General features: G+C 41.1%; 1 protein-coding gene across 1 annotated transcript; it reads left to right on the top strand.

Moving 5' to 3' along the window:
- Window positions 1–359: 359 nt before the first annotated feature.
- Napg (NSF attachment protein gamma) lies at window positions 360–20,025 on the top strand. The gene is made up of 12 exons (XM_026412445.2): window positions 360–497; window positions 998–1,065; window positions 2,995–3,079; window positions 3,794–3,811; window positions 4,568–4,598; window positions 6,833–6,942; window positions 7,064–7,130; window positions 7,526–7,596; window positions 15,589–15,667; window positions 17,321–17,400; window positions 17,951–18,080; window positions 19,054–20,025. Exons 1-12 carry the CDS (start codon window positions 442–444, stop codon window positions 19,195–19,197), a joined length of 939 nt encoding a protein of 312 aa, XP_026268230.2. The 5' UTR covers window positions 360–441; the 3' UTR covers window positions 19,198–20,025.
- The last annotated feature ends 304 nt before the right edge of the window (window positions 20,026–20,329 follow it).

The following is a 20,329-nucleotide window of genomic DNA, read 5'->3' as shown; positions in this document are numbered from 1 at the left end:
CCAGGGTCACAGCCTCTTCTGCTACTGGCTGACACAGAATTGGCGCTCATGGGCAAACGGGCCACTGAACAAATGCTATTCTAGCTGGGCTACCCACTGCAGTTGTGGGACACCGCAAGGCCTCCAGCTCTGTAGGGGACCCCAGCATTTTCACCGCACTAGAAGTCAGGCTCCCCGAGGCCCGGAGTGTGTCGGTCGCACCCCGGGTTTTCCGGGGCGTCGAGCAGCGCCCGACACGCCACAGGAGCTCGCTGAACACCCGCGAGTGCGCTCAGGCCCGCCCTGCTGCTGTGCGCCTGCGCGCAATGCCCTTCGCGGCGGCGGGTTTGAGCTCCGCGGCCGCCGTAGTGCTGGCTGCGCACCGTCCCGGCTTCCCTCGCGGCTCCTCCAGCTCCGGAAGCTGCGGCGTCGCTGTGGGCGTGGGGGATTCTCGCAGTGGAGATGGCGGCTCAGAAGATAAACGAGGGGCTGGAGCACCTGGCCAAGGCGGAGAAGTAGTGAGTGGCCCTCCGCGGGGCCCCGTCGTTCCCGCCCAGCCCGCGGCTCCCGCCCAGCCCGCGGCTAGCGGAGACGCCGCCGGCCAGCGCCGCCCGGGCTCCCGCGGGGACTCCGCGGGGTGGGAGGATGCGGCCTTCCCGGTCGGGAGGGAGGGTTCGTCCGTCCGTCCGTCCCAGTGACAGGGGCCCGTCTGTCCGCCCGGGTGACAGGAGTTCCTGGGTGGCAGGGGTTCTCGTCTGTCTGGGTGGGAGGAGGCCTTGTGGGTCCGTCCGCGTGGCAGGGAGACCTGTCCGTCTGTCGGGGAGAAAGGGCCAGGGCCATGTCGGTCTGTCCGAGTGGCATTGGGCCCTGTCGGTCTGTCTGGGTGGCAGAGAGCTGTCATCGGCATGTGTGTTTCTGGGTGTGCAGTGGCGTCCCTGGTCTGCACCTCTCGCCTCTCCCCAACGATGACAGCAGACAGACCGACACTTCTGTTTAATGTGTTTTTCTTTCATTCTAGCCTGAAAACTGGTTTTTTAAAATGGAAGCCAGACTATGACAGTGCTGCTTCTGAATATGGAAAAGCAGGTATTGGTGCCTGTCATCCCGTGGCTGCAATGTCCAGTCACCTTGTTTCAGCATATACTTACTTAGTGCTTCCTATAAGGCTTTAGTAGTTAAAAAAACAAACAAAAACCACCAAAACAGACCAACTTAACAAGCCATAGTATTTTTTTCTGTTCATGTGTGTTGAGTGCTGAGTTAGGATCCCAGGCCTGTTCTTCATGACAGCAGAGGTGGGTAGGGTTGGTGGTACCAGCTGCAGTTTTTTAGCCTTCTTTATATATTCAACTTCAGTTATTTGTATACAGTATTGTGTCCATAGTTTTGCCATGTTTTGCCATATTCCTCTATTATGCTTCCTATTATTGAATAAAGAATTTTCTTTTTAAAGGTTTTTTTTTTTGTAACTTAGCCTCATTGGAAGCAGTCTGCAAATCGAATTTTTCCCTGTTATGTTTTTTTAATGAGCCTCACTTTGAGATACACTTAATATATTCATGAAGTGTTAAGCTACATACAGACACTAAGATATAAAAAGTCTGAAATATGCAACAGGAATTTGCTAGAAGTTTAGTGATTTTAGTTATGGAATGGTAGGCTGGCTTTCAGCATCTCTGTTATTTTACATATAAATAAAATTTTAAAGTTCCTCAGACACATTTTCATTGCATCTTAGTGATAGCCTGATCACATATGTGAGCCTGGCATGGAGACCATCTAGGTCAAGTGCTTGTGGGCAAGCTTTGGTTTATCACCAAAGAAGAGAAATCAGATACAAGGAAACTAGCAAGTATACCCTAGAGTTTATTTTTTTGTGTAAAATAAAAGCCAGCAAATGAGTGTTCAGCTCTTTGCTTTATTCAAAGCTCCAGCTTCATATGAAGTTCATGGACACCTAATGCAGGAGGCTTCTGAAATTGAGGCCAGCCTTCTCTTTGAGGGAATCTAACAGATTTATTTTTTATGCCCCACACACTGCTTTCAGAAATAAATCTCAGTCAGATTTTCATGTTCATGTTATGTATTTTGCATAACCCCTTTAACATGAAGGGGTTATGCAAAATACATTTAATCATTAAAATTTTTAAAATGGAAAATGAGGGATGGGAGTAGTTTCAGGATCTAGTTTTCAGAATTTTATTAAAAAATTTCAAGAGTATTTTTAAGAAATAACAATAAATAACACTTTTCTTAAATCTGTGCTTTTACTTTGCGAGCAACTCTTGATAAGTTTTTCAACATTTGCTAAATTGCATTTTAGGAACTCTCCTAATTCTTTTGCACTGATGAGTACACTTTTAAAACAGTTGTCAGCATACTTCAGCTCTTTGATCAGTGAGCTGTCTTTTTGAAAGAGACCTAAACACGTATAAAGGATCTTTTAAAACAAACAACCAAAAAATATATATATATATTACATGTATGTTAATATACATATACATATTACATTAATTAATAGGTCAACATGTAATTATGTATTATACACACACATATTTAGATATTTATTTAAAAATTGTGCCAAAAGGGAAGGTTTATTGTAAAACTAATGTGTTTATTAGTATTCCATTTAGATGACTGATTGAGCTATAATGAAAGAGTGTTTTTCTCATGAAGTCTGAAGCTGAAGTAAGGTGCTGTTCTCACAACTGAAGAACAAGCTGTTGTTACCTGGCACCGCTGGGAGCACTGCTGTAGCACTTGATAACATTGTCAGTAGTCAACAAGTTAAAGAAAATGTTTAGAAAATTCTTCTAAAATATTTATAATTAGAAAAGTTGTAAGGAAATTGCTTTACAATAAAGTATTTACAGGTTTATGAAACTTCCTAAGTATTTGAAATCAGAATATTTAATGATATTTATAAAATGCAGATTTTAGTAATGATTTGAGTTGTTTTTTTTTTTTTTTTAAATAATGGAAGTAGAAAGTCTTTTTTTTCTCTCTCTGTTTCAGCTGTTGCTTTTAAAAATGCCAAACAGTTTGAGCAAGCAAAAGATGCATGCCTGAGGGAAGCCGTTGCCCATGAAAATAACAGGGCGTATCTTTTTCAGCCTTTAAAAAGGAATTAAACGACTTCGGTGATTTTGACAGAAACTTATTTCCTGTTATAAAATTGCCTCATGTGAAGTAAAATACTTTTAAATTAGGAAATGATGAAAGATTCTGCATTTTTATTCCTCGAAGGAGCATTGTGGTAACGTTTCATTGTAAGATACACTTTTCAGGGTTCTTCATTGGAAACTGGTTTTGTGTGATGGCTTTCCTTGTGACAGGGGAGGGAACTCTGTAGGCATGTGCTGATGAGTGAAGCATCTATTATAAAGAAGTATCATTGAAAATGCGTAAACTCTTTATACAAATATTTTAAATGCAATCTTTGGTCAGCATTTATGGTAAGAGTTGTAAAGTAGTTTAAATCAATAACTCTTCCTAAGGTATTTTAAATCTACCAATTAAAACATGTTTGTTTTACTTGCAAATTAGAGTCATAATAATTTTGCATTTTGGTAAAATTCTAGGTTAACATATAATAGAAATAGTTTAAAATCTAAGGGGTGTTCTGTCAGTGTTTTTGTGAATCATGTAATTCTAGGAGACAGCAGCAGTCATTGTCTTGTTTGTTCTTACCTGTTTGTAGGATTTGTCTTTTGGAGCCAACTGGCAGTGATTTGGTTAACTTTTATATAGGAGGTCCTTGAAACTATTGATTGCCTCTTTTTTCCTTAATTTTGACATTGTTACATCCATTCAGTCTTTTTCATGCTGCCAAGTAAGTAAATTTTCCACATTTTTGTATATTTGCTAATTTTGTTTTAAATGTTGCTATTTTATATAATAGACCAGCAAAGTTTTGCCATGTTATATTGTAAATAGTGAATTACTTTGAATTAATTTAACTAATTTAAATTTTAATAATTAATGCCTTTGCTTCAGTGTTCGGCTTGATCTAAAAATGAAGTCACCCCTAACTAAAGATGCTGAAATGAAATTCAGCATTATATCTTCAAGTTTGTTTTGTTAGCCTATGAAAAAACAAGTGAATTAGGATCCTTTTCCCCTTTCCTGACAGGTTATAGTACCAATGGAAGGCATTGGTTGTGTGTGTGTGTGTGTGTGTGTGTGTGTGTGTATGTATACACACACACACACACACACACACACACACATATTCCTGCTTTTGTGGAGAGTATTTAGTGTTTTTTTTTAAACTTAGGTTTAAGTTTGATTAAGTTTAACATTTAGCCTCTTATTCAAGCCTTACTTAATTTTGCATCTACAAAATAAAATTTCTGCAACTCAAATGTAAGGCATTATTGCCCCTGAAAATTTAAAAAAAAAAAAAAAAGAAGAAGAAAATGATGGTGCAGTGTATGTAACTGTAACCCCCACCTCGAATGATAGGTCATGCCTCCACCAGGGCCAGCTTCCCTGGAGTCACTTCCCCACCAGCTGTACTTCCCTGCAGAGCTTCTCCTTGCCCTCCTTACACCAAGGTCTCATCAGAGAAACTGTGTTCTCTTTGCAGAGCTTATGAGCAAGCTGGCATGATGCTGAAGGTCAGTAATGTGTCAAACTGTTGTGTGGGTGAAGTGAATCATTCAGAGGGTGTTAAAGTGGAACTTATGTGGAGGTAGAGAAGGTTTCTTACTGTAAAGCACAGATGCCAAGTTAAGATTTCCTGTCCAGGACAGCATTAACTGGACCCACAGGGCATGCTTGTGTATCATAAGGTAGGCAGTGTGAAATGCAAGCTGGATAGTAAGGTCCTGAGCTCTGTATTGCTCAGAAAGCAGCAATGCGGGAAGTCTGCCTACATTGGAGAACTTAAGGACATCTTAATGTAGTAAAAATTTACAAGTATTTGTTTTCTGGTTTCTCCTGGGCTATAGAAAGAAGAGATATTTGCTTATTTTATAAATGTCAGTTGGCAACAGAGAGAGCCACAGACTCAGCAGTTGCTGCTTTCACTGATTCTTTTGGGATGAAATATTTTGACTAATGTACATATTTTTGCTGCTTAAAAGCAGGTTAGGAATTAATATCCTGTTGTGGTTGGGCAGGAAGTGTGACTCTCAAGGTATGCCAGGTAGCAAGTGAGGTGAAATGTTTTTCTTTCCAGTTTTATGTGTTTTCAAATATGGTAGAGTTATTTTGAATTATTTAATGTTCCTAATACTTTGTCTTAAAAACTTACACTTTAATAAAGCTTTTGTTTTCTCTGACGTTTATAGTGTTAACTTACTGATTTTTTTCAGTGAATGCTTGCTGATTCTAGAACATTAGAAACATTGGAAAGAATAAAGAATGTTAATAAAAACTGTTAACATGTTTAAAGTTTTTTATACTCTTTGGCCCAGAAATTCCAGTTCTGTGCATCTTTTATAAAGAAATATCAAATATTTAGGCCCAAGAATTTTATTGAAAAAATTGGTAATTATGTAAGTTTTTAATAATAGGAAAGTGTTTAAATTATGCTGCTTCCTCATTATAAATTGTTCTTTGGCCATAGAAATAAAGCTTTTCTTACTAAACATGCAACTAGTTGCTATTTGGTGATGGAAGTCAGGTTATTAGACTTAGCAACTAGAATTTCTCTTACAGCCACAGCAGCCAGGGACCTGTTGTGACCTCCCATTTGTTTCCCCAAGAATGAGGAAGCTCACAGGTGGTGGTCTGCAATGTGGGTGCACTATGCCTGCTGTTAGGGTGTCCTGTCCTGGTGCAGCAGTTGTGGAGCACTGTGTTCTCACAGCACAGCTGTGCTGAGCTGCCCTCTGTGTCCACGCTGTTCAAGCATTGTTTCTGATGTTCAGGTGTCCTTTTAATTCGAGGACTGGAAAGGTGCTACTTTGAAGAAAAGGTTAATGGATAGGACAACAGATGAGTGAAGATGCTGTCTGGCAGGGTCTTGTGCTTGAATTAAATGTCTTTGGACATCACTGGGCAGCATTAGGAGGCCTGATATACAGAGTCCACAGTTGATCCTATGGGCTGTCATATCCACCAGTGTGTTGTGTACCTTTTCACTTATCCTCCAGCAAGGCTAAGGGAGTGACAGTTTGTGGACAGAGGCCCTCTGGTTCTGTCATTTTGTTATTGTTAGACTTCATATCCTGCTGCTCTATAGTGGGCAGTAAAGTTGCTAAGTCACATGAGCCACTGAAAACTGGCTACTTGTGAATGGACACAGGGGAATAACTGAAATGGATGTGGTAGCCTGGGCCTCGGGGCAGGAGGAGGGGGCTTGTTCCTCTAACAGGGACAGCTGCTGCCCAGCCCTGGCTTTTTATTGCCATGTGGGACAGCAAACATGCCATTGCCATAGCCTTTAATATTTTTTTAAGGAAGCCATAAAAACAAAATTTTTATGAACATATCTGATTTTAAAATACTTCATGGTTCAAATAAAACACACTTGGAAATGAGCTATCAGTTTGTGATCTTTGGCATAGGGCTTACTTATAGAGTTACTCAGTAAAAGTTTAAAGAATTGTGATGTCTAGAAAAGAATAGAGAGCAAGTTTTTTTGTTTCTTCAGTTTGTATAGTTCTTCTGAAAGTCTGTGATGTTTTGATGAACTGAATGTAGAACTTAACTGGTACTTTTTGGCTTGGTTAACTGAAGCTTCATGGGATATAACCACATAAAGACCCTCCATTTCCTGTATGCTTATTGTATGTTTTTGAGTCATTTACTCTCATGAAATAGGGATAAAATAACTGAATTTGATGGTTAACTCTGAGTTCCTTCAGTGGCTGTTTTCTGACTGTGCTGCGTGCTTTGCCCACAGGAGATGCAGAAGCTTCCAGAGGCAGTCCATCTGATTGAGAAGGCCAGCATGATGTACCTGGAGAACGGCACGCCAGACACCGCAGCCATGGCCCTGGAGCGAGCTGGCAAGTGAGTGTGCAGAGCTCTCGTGGGAAACACTGCTCTGCAGAGACTCTTCTGTTTTACTAAAGTCCATTGGAAAACAAATTCTATTTTTCTCATATAAGTCAAATTCTTTTGTCTCATTTAGGCTTATAGAAAATGTAGATCCAGAAAAGGCTGTACAGTTATATCAGCAGACAGCTAACGTGTTTGAAGTAAGTTTGACTTTTATTTTTCATTAATTAGAATGTTTATTTATTTATTTATTTTTTATTTTTATTCCATTTATTTATTTTTTATGTGGTGCTGAGGATCGAACCCAGGGCCCCGCGCATGCTAGGCGAGCACTCTAACACTGAGCTACAATCTCAGTCCCTAATTAGAATGTTTAGATTTATAACATAGGAAAACGAAAATGAACTGGCTGCCATTTAAAGCTTTTCCAAGCCTACAACCAAACTCTGTTCCCTTTCTCTGTTGGAGAGTAGTGAAGTAGACTTCCCAATTTGGTACCCTCAGTCCAGTGCTGGTACTTTAGGAAATTGTTATTGAGGGGTGAATTTCTACATCAAAGCCACCAATCTCCCTTATCTTTGATATCTGTCTTCAGAATGAGGAGCGCCTCCGGCAGGCTGTTGAACTGTTGGGAAAAGCCTCAAGACTGCTAGTACGAGGACGCAGGTACATCTTTGAAAACTATTCTGTGTCTGTTTGTGCTTTGAATCTGCACTTGGGACTGTGCATGATTTAGGGCAGAGACACACCAGACTGCCAAGTAGAAAACCTGACATCTAAGTTATCGTAGGCCCTTTGAATTCAGTCTTAAAAGACCTGTGTTGCTGAAGTGTAATGCCAGGTTTGTCATTCACCGTGTTCTGCATAGCTATGGGGTGGCTCTTGGTCTATTATTTGGTTGTATTTTATGTTTTTCTCTTGAGAAAAAATATGTATATTCCATAAATGACAAAAGTTCCTTAAATGCTAACCCACAAAAGTAGTTTCTTGATTGTCAGGTTGTGTCATTATTTCCTAAACGTAAGACCTGGGGCACAGACCCCTGGAGATGAACAAGGTGTCGAGACAGTTTCCTATCATATACAAATAATTTCTGTGGAGTTTACATTTTGTTTTGTTTTGTTTTATTTGGATCTCACTGGGTTTTTTTTGTTGTTGTTTGTTTTTTGTTTTTTGGAATTATAAGAAGATAAAAACACTATCAGGCTGGGGTTGTGGCTCAGTGGTAGAGTACTTGCCTAGCATGGGTGAGGCACTGAGTTCAAGTCTCAGCAGTGCATTTAAACAAATAAATTAATTAAATAAATGTCTATTGACCATTAAAAAAAAGTGTTTTTAATTAAAAAAATAATATCCAGCAAAGCTAGATACTTTTTTTTTTTAGGAGTAGTAAGAATTACCTGATGGGAAAGTTGAAGTCATCTGTGTTTTATTATAAGTTGTGAATAATTTTTTTAGATATACATGAAAATATATGACTTTATATGACAGTTCAATGAACTTTTAGTGAAGTTGATCAACTTTTTTGACTAAGAACTTACATAAATGCACAGTATTTCTCTTGCATCTTTTGCTAAGTAGTTATAAGACCACAGAAATGCTATTTTTGTGCCAAGAAATAAATAATCCCTAGTGAAAAATGTGGCTTTTGTAGTTAAATGTGTGAGACGCTCCTGATCCTTTGATAGAGTCTGGACACTGTGGCCACAGACTATTTTGAGGTAATCTATTTAATTAATCACATAGACTGTGATAGACTGTGATAAGCTCATGCTTATAGATGACACAGATCCCTGTGGTCTCCCTGGCATTTTCTGTTTGCTTGACATATTGCCCAGACTTAGCATGGCAGAGCTGTGCTCACTGAGTCTATGGGCCAGTGGTCTGGATCCCTGGGGGGGGTCTGTGCTACGCGTTCCACCAGGCTGGAGGCAGGTGTGGCCTTTACCTCATTTGAGGCTCAGGTCCTTCCATGCTCACTGGTTGTTGGCAGGATTCCTTCCCTTGCATTATGTTCCCTGTTCTCTAGTCACCAGTTGACCAGAGACTACTCTGGACTCGAGTCCACCTTCAGTGCCTTGGTTTGTCCCCCATAGACAGTTTGCATTGTGTAGTTTTCATTGTGTAGTTTGCTGCTGATCCTTCCTTCAGGCAGGGCCCAGGCCCTCTAGGGCTCACCCAGCAAGCTCAGGCAGACCACTCGCTCTGTTAGCCAGTCAGTCTCACATAACAGGACTGAGGCCTCCTCATATTCAGAGGCCATGTGCACACCCAAGAGGGATCACTCAGGGAATATGTATGAGGAGCAAGAGTCCGGGGGGCTGTCGTAGCATTCTGACGTTCACCCCCACCCACGCTAACTTATAAACAGGCCTATTTCCAAAAAGTCATCAATTCAAAATGCATTTCTCTAGCATTGTGTTATAAGGTACTGGTAGCCAGGTCGTAGCTTACAGAAATTTGGGGTGACTCATATCATGTAGAGCAGTAATGCCAGCATCCAAGCCACTATGTGTATATGCAGTTGTGTTTTTTTTCAGTGCATTGTGGTTACACAGAATAGTGGGGTTCATCTTGATATATTCATAGATGTATATAACATAGTTTTCTCCATTTCAGCCTCTTCCCTTCTCCCACATACCCTTCCTCTACTCTGTTGATCTTCCTTCTATTTATTTACTTATTTTTTAATTGATGCTTATAGTTATATATAAAGTTGGAATGCATCATGGTACATTCATAAATGCACCTGATATACTTTGGTCAGTTTCAGTCCCCAGTTCTTCCCCTTTCTGTCCCTTCTTTTCTCCTTGCTCCCCTGCTCCTACTCTACTGATTCATTCTGTTTTCATGAGAACCCCTTTTATAAATTCCTATAGTGCAAGAATTAAAACCAAGAATCAGTAAATGGGATGGATTCAAACTCAAAAGCTTCTTCTCAGCAAAAGGAACAATCAGTGAGGTGAATAGAGAGTCTCAGAATGGGAGCAAATCTTTACCACAAGCATATCAGACAGAGCACTAATCTCTAGGATATATAAAGTACTCACAAATCTTAACACCAAAAAAAAAAAAAGACCCAATCAATAAATGGGCTAAGGAACTGAACAGACACTTCTCAGAAGAGGATATACAATCAGTCAACAAACATATGAAAATTGTTCAACATCTCTAGCAATTAGAGAGATGCAGATCGAAACTTCTCCAAGATTTCATCTCATACCAGTCAGAATGGCAGCTATTAAGAATACAAACAATAAGTGTTGGTGAGAATATGGGGGGAAAGGTACACTCATACACTGCTGGTGGGACTGCAAATTGGTGCAGCCAATATGTAAAGCAGAAGGGAGATTCCTTGGAAAACTGGGAATGGAACTACCATGTGACCCAGCTATCCCACTCCTTGGCTTATACCCAAAGGGCTTAACAACAGCATACTACAGGGACACAGCCACATCAATGTTTATAGAGCACAATTCATAATAGCTAAACTGAGGAACCAACCCAGATGTCCTTCAGTAGATGAGTAGATAAAGAAACTTTAGCATATATACACAATTGAATATTACTCAGCATTAAAAGAGAATAAAATCATGGCATTTGCAGATAAATAGATGGAGTTGGAGAAGATAATGCTAAGTGAAGTTAGTCAATCCCAAAAAAACCAAAGGTCAAATATTTTCTTTGATATGAGGAGAGGATGCTGACTCATAATAGCAATGGAGAGGGAGCATGGGAGGAATGGAGGAACTTCAGGGCAAAGAGGAGGGAGGGGAAGGAAGGGGGCAGGGGGTAGGAATGACGGTAGAATGAGTTAGCATCATTACCCTAAGTACATGTATGAAGACACGAATGGCGTGAGAATACTTTGTGTACAATCAGCGACTTGAAAAATTGTGCTCTATATGTGTAATATGAAATGAATTGCAATCTGCCATTGTGTATAACTAATTAGAATAAATAAATAATTATATATATACATATGTGTATCTATATATGTATAGATTGATAGGTACGTATATATATATATATATAAAATTATTATTCTAATATATATATATACACACACACACACACACACATATATCTATAAATTCTTTTTTCTCTTCAGCTTCTGCATGTGAGAGAAGACATTTAGCCCTTGACTTTCTGAGTCTGGCTTATTTTACTTGGCATGATGTTCTCCAGTTTATCCAATTACCAGCAGATGACATAAATTTCATTCTTTATGGCTGAGTAGAACTGCAGAGTTTATATATACCACGTTTTCCTTATCCACAGTCTATTGATGGGCACCTGGGCTGGTTCCATAACTGGTTTACTTGACTTGCCAGCTATAAACATTGGTTTGCATGTGTCACTATAGTATGCTGATTTTAGCTCTCTCAGATAAATACCAAGGAGTGGAGTAGTTGATTCATACAGTGGTCTGTTCCTAGTATTTAAATGACTGTCCGTACTGCTTCCCAAAGTGACGTACTGGTTTGTAGTCCCATCAACAATCTGTCAATGTACCTTTTCCTGCCACATCCTCACCAGCAGTATTGTTATTTGTGTTCTTGAGGTTGCCATTCTAACTGGAGTAAGATGAAATCTCAGTGTAGGCTTGGTTTGCATCTCTCTGATTGCTAAGGGTGTTAAAACATTTTTAAATATATTTGTTGGCTAATTGCATTTTAACCTTTTGAGAAATGTTTTCTTTTGGATCTTTTTCCCATTGATTGATTCTTAAGGTATTTTGGTGTTTCATTTTTTAAGTTCTTTATATATTCTGATCACTAATCTCCTGTGGTAAGAGTAGCTAGCAAAGACTTTCTGGCATTCTGTGGGTCCTCTTTTTACAGCCTTGTTTCCTTTGCTGTGCTGAAGCTTTCTAATTTAATCCTGTCCCACCTAGTGGTGTTTGGTTTTATTTCTTGAACTTAAGGAGTCTTATTAAGGAAGTTGGTGCATGTGTCAGGATTGTTGCCCCTATAGTTTCTCTGAGCAGTTTCACTGTGTGTGGTGTAATTCCTAGATCTCTGACTCACTTTGGGCTGATTTTTGTGCGGGGTGAGGACAGGGACTGTTTTCTTCTTCTATGTATGGGTAGCCAGCTTTCACAGCACCATTTGTCAGAAAGGCTATTTATTTCTTCAACATATGTTTCTGATGTGTTTGTCAAGGATCAGATGACTGTGGATCTGTCTGTGTGTCTTCTCTTCCCACTGGTTTTCACATCTGTCTTTATGCCACACTGTGCCGTTCTTGTTACTGTGCTCCATGGTACACTTGGAGACCAGGTGTTATGACTGATTCCTCCAGCCTCACTCGTGTTGCTCAGATTGCTCAGCTGTTCTGGGTCTTTTATTCTTCCAGTTCTGTGAAGAATGTCACTGTTAATATGGTCATTTTGATGATATTGATTTACTGTCAAGCCATAAATAAACATGGTAGGTCTTTTCATCTTCTAAGATCGTCTTTAATTTCTTTCTTCAGCAGTGTTCTGTAATTTTCATTGTATGGATCTTGCACCTCCAGATTTTATTCTAAAGTTGAGTTGTTTTTGTGGGGTGTGTTGTTTGTTTCTGTTTTTTTTTTTTTTTTTTTTTTTTTTTTTAGGTTATGTCTCTGCAGATTCATCAGTGGAGAACAGGAAAGTTATTGATTTATGTATGTTGATCTTGAATCCTGCTACTTTGCCGAATCTGTTTTAGCTCTGCAAGTCTTCTGGTAGAGTTTTTGGGGTCTCCTAACCATAGAGTCATGTCATCAGCAAATAGAAATCGTTTGACTTCTTTTTCCTAAATAGTATCCCTTTAATTTCCTTTTGTTTGATGTTCTGGGTAGAGTTTTGAGATCTATACTGAGTAGAAGTGGTGAGAGTGGACATCTTTGTCCTGATTTTAAAGGAAATGCTTTCAGTTTTTGTCCTTTCAGAATGACGCTGGCTTTGGGTTTTTCATGTACAACCTTTGTAACATTGAGGTAAATTCCTTCTGCCCCTAGTTTCTCCAGAGTTTTTAACATGAGTGAATTCTGGATTTTGTCAGTGGCTCTTTCTGCATCTATTGAGATGGTCATATGATTCTTGTTCTTGGTCCTATTTAAGTGATGAATTACATTTATTGATTTGCCTATGTTGAACCAGCCATGCGTGCATCTGTGGGGTGAAACCCACTTGATCAAGGTGTTTTTTCTAATTATTTTATTAAGGATTTTTCCATCTCTATTCATCATGGATTTGGGTCTATAGTTTTCTTTCTTGCTGTGTCTTTGTGTGGTTTTGGTATCAGGCTGATGCCGGCTTTATAGAATCAAGTTTAGAAGTGTCTCTTCCTTTTCTAGTTCATGGAATTATTTGAGGAGGATTCATACTAGTTCTTTGCAGATCTGGTAGATTCTGCTGAGGTTCTGTCTGGCCTCCTGTGCTTTTCTCTGTTGGGCGGCCTTTTATCACTGCTGTCATCTCATTGCTTGGTACTGGTCTGTTTGTGTTTTCTGTATCTTGGTTCGGTTTGGGTAAGGTTATATGGAATTTGTCAGTATCTTCTAGTTTGCCTATTTGGTAAGATATAAATTTTCAAAGTATCTCCTAATGATTTCAGAAATGTCTCTGGTGATCTCCTTTTTTATCTCTAATTTTGTTGATTTGGGTCTTCTCTTTCATTCTTTTAGTGAGTTTGGCTAGTTATTTATCAGTCTTGTTTCTTTTCTTTTAATATTTATTTTTTAGTTGCAGTTGGACACAATACCTTTATTGTATCTATTCATTTTTATATGGTGCTGAGGATTGAACCCAGGGCCTCACACATTCTAGGTAAGGGCTCTACCACTGAGCCACAACCCCAACCCAATCTCCCAATCTTGTTTATCTTTTCAAAGATCTTTTGTATTTTTAAAATACTCTTATTTCATTAATTTTAGCTCTGATCTTAATTTTTTCCTTTCTTCTACTGATTTTGGAATTAGTTTGTTCCTGTTCTTCTAGGGCCTTGAGATATAGCATTAGATTGTTTATTTGGGACCTTTCTGTGTTTTTAATGAAGCCACTTTCTATGAGTAACATCTTAATAGTGTCCCAGAGGTTTTGGTGTATTGGATCATTATTCTTGTTTGATTCTAGGGTTTTTTAAATATTTCTTCTCTCATTTCTTCAATGATCCATTCATCATTTGAAAGAGTATTGTTTAATCTCCGTTTGTTTATGTGATTTCTATAAATTTTCTTACTGTTGATTTCTAATTTCAATCTGTTATCTAATAAAATGTATGGAAAATACTGATTTTTTTATTTGCTAAGACTTGTATGCAACTATTTTTTAAAGATGATAAACATGCAGAGAAACAGAGCACATCGTGCAACTTGTTCCATGTGGCATTACTTTACTCTGGGTCACAGCACCTCTTCTCCTTCTGTGTTCTAACAGTGCAGCTTCTTCTTTTTTTTTTTTTTTATTGGTTGTTCAAAACCTTACAAAGCTCTTGACATACCATATTTCAAACATTAGTTTCAAGTGAGTTATGAACTCCCATTTTTACCCCAAATACAGATTGCAGAATCACATCGGTTACACATTCACCTTTTTACATAATGCCATACTAGTAACTGTTGTATTCTGCTACCTTTCCTATCCTCTACTATCCCCCTCCCCCGCCCCATCTTCTCTTTCTATCCCATCTACTGTAATTCATTTCCCTCCTTGTTTTTCCTTCCAATTCCCCTCACAACCTCTTTTATGTAGTTTTTTATAACAATGAGAATCTCTTTCCATTTCCATGCAATTCCCCTTTTCTCGCTCTTTCCCTCCCATCTCGTGTCTCTGTTTAATATCAATCTTTTCTTCCTGCTTTTCCTCCCTGCTCTATTCTTAGTTGCTCTCATTATATCAAAGAAGACATTTGGTATTTGTTTTTTAGGGATTGGCTGGCTTCTCTTGTGCTGTTTGGTTACTGGGTTGTGTCAGCTCCCAAGGCCACGTCCCTGGGCCATGTCCAGACTGTTGGTGGGTTTGAGAGAAATAGGAAGACGGCAGGTGGCGCCAGACATGAGTGAGGTGCTAGTCAGCGAGGCCTGAGATTCAGAGTGTGAAGGAACTTCACAGGGAGATGGGCAGCCAGTCGGGGTGTGATGGAGTTAAGGCTGGGGAGTGAGAAAGGGGTGGGAAGATGTTTCAACCAATCCCCTTCCTCTTATCTTTCTACTCTGACCTTGGTGGGATGAAGAAAAGAGAATGGGTGAGGGTAGATAGAAAAGATGAGTGTCGAAGGTGAAAGGTGCAGGGTTTGGCTCACGGGAGCCAGTGGCGTAGCAGGGAGGCCTGGGAGGGAGGAGGGCGCACCCAGGGAAAGGAGTCAGGTGCAGAAGTCGGGGTTTGTCTCATACCGTTCTCGGAGCAGTTGGTGGGATTTGTCAGACACTGACGATGGTCCCTGCCACACTCGAGCTCTCCGTTTGAGCTGACTCAGTTCCTTTGCCTGGGGTGTCAGCTTGATGCCTAGGAGGGGAGAGCAGGCCCTAAGGCCAGGTGAGCAGAGCTGCTGTGAACAGCCTACGGAGCACTTGGTGAAACACCTGTCTTTGTTGTTTCTCTACAGTCTGTGACATCAGATACATCTCGGGTGACCTCTGCTACAGATCACTCAACCCTGCCTTGACATTTCTTCGTTTTGTCTTCAGGTTCGATGAGGCGGCACTCTCTATTCAGAAAGAAAAAAATATTTATAAGGAAATTGAGAATTACCCAACTTGTTATAAGGTATTCTTGAAATGGCTTGTTTTTGGCTTTACATTAGTTAATTTTCCATATTGGTATAAATAAGAATAAGCAAGGGTTCTGTGGATATTTGTATTTCTGTAAAATAATACTTCATGGGCTATTTCTCTGACCTTTCTTGCTGATTACAACTAAAACTGCCAAATAAAATACAGAAAGCCACCACCCATGGACCCTGAAAGTGAAGAAGAGCAGGTGGAGGGAGTAGCAAGCAGTGTAGGGTTTCTGTTGCCTGTTGGAGTGTTTCCCTGAGAATCCCCGTCACGTGGAAGGGCTCAGGCTGCAGCAGCAGAAAGCTCAAAGGAAACCCCATCCTTCTGGGCAGAGGAGCTGGGAGAGAGGCCCTGCTGTTTCCCTCTTCCCCCTTGACCTGGCTTAGGGTTGAGCTCTAGTTATAGAGCTAAGCTGGGATGGTTCAGAGGAGCCAAGAGAGAGCATGGGAAGGGACTCCCCGTACACGCAGCCCTCCTCGTCTCAGCTCTGCCTGTGCAGGCAGACCAGAGCAGTGGTGCCCAGTCTAGAACTGCAGGACAGCTTCAGCACTGTCCAGGTCTCCCCTACCCGTGAAGAGCTCATTTGTGGGACAGTCCAGAAGCAGCTGAAGGACAGCAAAGGATCAGAGCTATGACTGGAACTGCTGCCCACCAAAGCCAGTCCCATTAATAGTCTGAGCTTGAGATAACTGATTGCCCGCTAAAAACATCCGCATTCCTGAGAAATCCATCAGTCTATGCAATGTGACCTTCTCAAGCACCCAGGGTACAGTCCAGAATTACTCATCATATAAAACCAGGAAAAAGAGCAGCTTTAAGAAAAGAGAACTGCACCAACCCTAGCGTGACCCAGCTGGTGGAATTCCCACATACACACTTGGTTACACCTGCTCTACAAGAAAGGGTGAACATAGTGGGAAGGAATGGAAAAGAGGACCTGTTATTTTTTATAGAAAAAATTTAATATCATAGAAAACTATAGAAATGAAGTAAGTGGGAATTTTAGGATTAAATGAAATACTAGGTGAGCTTAATCTTATAATGGAGATGACAAAAGAAGGACTCATCAGTTTAAAGATAGAACAGTAAAAGAGTGGAGATGGTGAAGACCTGAAAGCACTCTACGGAGAGCTGTTCCCACTCCTGTCAGCCGCGTCCTGGTCGCACCACTCCTGTTGTTGATTCACGTCATTGTTCCTGTTACTTCAAGTTTTCATTCATACTCTTTACAGGTATCTTGTTAAGAATTTCAGAGGGTACTTATAGAGCTATGGGTCCTTCCTCTTCTTTTTGATTCCCTTTTTAAGATCATAGAGATATTTGAAAGACACTCTGTTTCAAGCATGTGCTGATTATGTTCTCAGATTTTATGGTCCCCAGACCTGGGAGCAGGTTGGGAATGGCAGCAGCATCTCAGGCTGATCTTGGGCCTGCTCAGCACAGTCCCTGGGTGGTTTATGCACACATCAGTGTTGGAGAGTTACTGTTGTAGGGTATCTTTTCTCAGATGTCCTGTAGAAGCTACTGCAAAATTTATACATCTGTATATAAACCCAAACTCTTAAATTCCAGGTGTTTTAAATGCTTCCAGGAAATTAATGAAGTAGTTGTCAATTTGGTCCATGATTTTCTTTCATTTTAGAAAACAATTGCTCAAGTCTTGGTTCACCTGCACAGAAACGACTATGTGGCTGCAGAGAGGTGTGTCAGGGAGAGCTACAGGTAAGGCACAGACTCATTCCTCTTACCTACAGTGCTACTATTTCTGTTCCTTAAGCCAGGCTTGCTGCTTGGCCATGAACCGTTTTTTATAAATGGAATAGGAGCACTCAATTTTAGTTTTTAAAGATTTTAGTTTTACAAGGTGTTTTCTTGCCTGTCGTCCCCCCCCCCCCCGCCCGCCCCCTGTGGGTCTGCATGGAGTAAATGACCTGTCATTTTGTTCTATTCAACTTCAAAGAAATAAGGGACACAACAACCAAAAAAAAAAAAAAAGAAGAAGAAGAAGAAAGGAAAGTGCTCAGATTGTGTGTTGCAAGGTTAGAAGGAGGTTCTTGTGCTGGTATCTGCTCAGTAGTAAGGTCTGGGCTCACTGGTTCCTTGAGCAGGCTGTGCCTGTGCCCTGCAGGGTGTGAGCAGCATACTTGTTCCCACCTAGCGGGCACCAGTAGCCTCGCTCACCCTGGTGACAGTCCCGGTGGCTGCAGACTACGGGCTTGTGTTGGCGCACAGTGCGCCCAGGGAAACTGACGTGTGCCCTGTCTTGCTGTAGCATACCTGGCTTCAGCGGCAGCGAGGACTGTGCCGCCCTGGAGCAGCTGCTGGAGGGCTACGATCAGCAGGACCAGGACCAGGTGTCGGAGGTCTGCAGCTCTCCGCTCTTCAAGTACATGGACAATGACGTGAGTGCCCCGGCCAGCCTGCCCCTGCGCTCCTGGGGGCACCTAGGCCAGCCTGCCCCTCTACTCCTGGGGGCCCTGAGCCAGCCTGCCACTCTGCTCTTGGGAGGCAGCGGTCTCCTGCCTCATCACACTCGGAGGAGCTGGCCCATGCCATTGCCTTTCCCCATAGGTCTGGGGAGTCTGGAGGTCAGCTGCCTGGGTTATGGCCGTTTAATACCCATCTAACCATGTTAACCACGCTTCTCACCTTGTCCTTCCATCTGCTGTCCTCTGTCAGTTTCCCAATGTAATAAGCTGCTTTTAGGTGCCCTGTCAGAAGAGGCCCATCATGAAATGGCTCTTGCAGCCCATGAACATCTTTGAGGCCAGCTGTGTGAAGCAGGTTGTTAGTGGGCCATCTCTAAGCCTCAGGGATCTCAGCTATCAAACAGCTGTGAAGAATGCTCCAGTCACTATGGGGACAGCCTCACGTGATGCCTTTCACACACGAGCTGTGGCTATCTGTGGCTTGTTCTTGTTTCCCTTCTTCATTAGGTTTATGAGTGCCCATTTATTTGATCTGATAACTTTGGAATTCAATCATTTAAAGACCTTTAATTTTTTAAAAAAATGATACATGTGGAGAAGCCAGTTTTTTCTAGGTAAATTCTTACGTGTGCTTTCATAAATTTATAATATTTAACACAGTTTGCCCCCAGCTCACACTCTGATTTATTCAGGTGAGCTGTACTTCATAGGTACTAGGAGGAGTACCTAACTCTGCATGTCCACAATATCTCAGATTTCCAAGTGTGACAGGGAGCTGATATTTTTGCAGCTGTCGCATGTTGGTCATGAAACATCTGATGGCAGCATCGTGTGCTTTCTATCTCATGGTGGTCTTGGTGTTCTGGAGGGGAGTTAACTGTTGTTGAGACAGCGTGTGTTGGGATTCTGGTTCTCCAGCTCTAAGATCATGCTTTGCCATTCACAGTACGCTAAGCTGGGCCTGAGCTTGGTAGTTCCAGGAGGGGGGATCAAGAAGAAAGCGCCAGCAACTCCACAGGCCAAGCCTGACGGCATCAGCACGGCAGCTGCCGAGGAGGAGGAGGATGAGTATTCAGGAGGACTCTGCTAGCCCTGCACCTGCGGAAGGAGCGAGGAGGAGGAGGATCCCTGGCACGCATGTTCATGGACCTGGGGCTGGCTTGGGGGCACCTGCACTCCAGTGAAGTCAGGATTTTGAATGCTAACAAAAGTGGAATTTTAGTTACCATTTTCCTGAATCAGCTAATTCCCCTGTGAAGCACTGTAAGAGCAAGAATTAGCTGAAACTATACTGTCACACATTAATACAGTTGATTTCAAAATTTTCAAGCTAAACTCTAGACAAATTATCCTAAACCAAAGGAGAAATAGGCATATTATTCTTTCTTGGGTTCTTATAATTTATTGTTAGAACATTTTCTTTGCATTTTATTTAATATTGCTGCTAAAAGTGATGTTTACTGGTAGAAATGATTATTTTGAAACTTTTTTTGTTTTGTTTTGCAGAAGAAATTTTTCTCCCATGATATTAGATATCTTTAATTGTTAAATCTTTTAAGAGACAGGGTTGATACTGAAATGATTTTGAGGCTCACAATATTATTTAGCCCAGTAAAAGATGCATTTAAGCTTTTAAATGTGATTTTACCAAATTCTAAAGGTAGCCTGCTAAAATGATACTGTAAATGTCTCTAGTTCTTTATGAAGTGTGGGTGTTTCTTCCATCAAAAAAGAAAAAAAAAATAGTGTGATTGTCTGTAACCCTACCTGAGTCTTAACCAGGAGCAGCCAGTGGAGACCTTTCTGTGCATTAAGACAGAGGCCCTGTTTCCATCAGTCTGCACCCATGGGTGCTTCTCCCTGAAGGGATGATCTCTTGCTCATTTAGAGGTGCCAGCTCTTCCTGACGTGCGAAATGCTGTGTACTGCAAAAATGTGGCTGAGAGAGAAGAGTTGTTCCTGAGTGACATGTATTTAAAGCCCAGGGCTGCCAATATTTTCATACTTCATAGTGTTTTACTAAAATATTATTTTTGAAGCATTCCTTTTGCACCCCGGGTGGCTTAGACCCATCTCATAATCTGTTAATTGGAAAGAGGCTAGGAGGAGGAGGAGCAGCAGCAGCAGGGCACACTCCGCAGGCCATGTGCCCAGAGCAGGTTCCTTTCACTCACACCCTGTCCCGGAGGGCACCCTTTGTTTGCTGTAGTGTGCTTAGTGTG

This window comes from Urocitellus parryii, chromosome 13 (genome assembly GCF_045843805.1).
Source record: "Urocitellus parryii isolate mUroPar1 chromosome 13, mUroPar1.hap1, whole genome shotgun sequence".
Lineage (NCBI taxonomy): Eukaryota > Metazoa > Chordata > Mammalia > Rodentia > Sciuridae > Urocitellus > Urocitellus parryii.
Note: the sequence above shows the minus strand (reverse complement) of the source record. Positions and strands in the feature narration are given on the sequence as shown.

Coding starts and splice junctions, on each gene's coding strand:
- Napg (XM_026412445.2), top strand. CDS start 442: ATGGCGGCTCAGAAGATAAACGAGGGGCTGGAGCACCTGGCCAAGGCG. Junction 7,131..7,525: donor AGACAGCTAACGTGTTTGAA/GTAAGTTTGACT, acceptor ATCTGTCTTCAG/AATGAGGAGCGCCTCCGGCA. Junction 18,081..19,053: donor TCAAGTACATGGACAATGAC/GTGAGTGCCCCG, acceptor TGCCATTCACAG/TACGCTAAGCTGGGCCTGAG.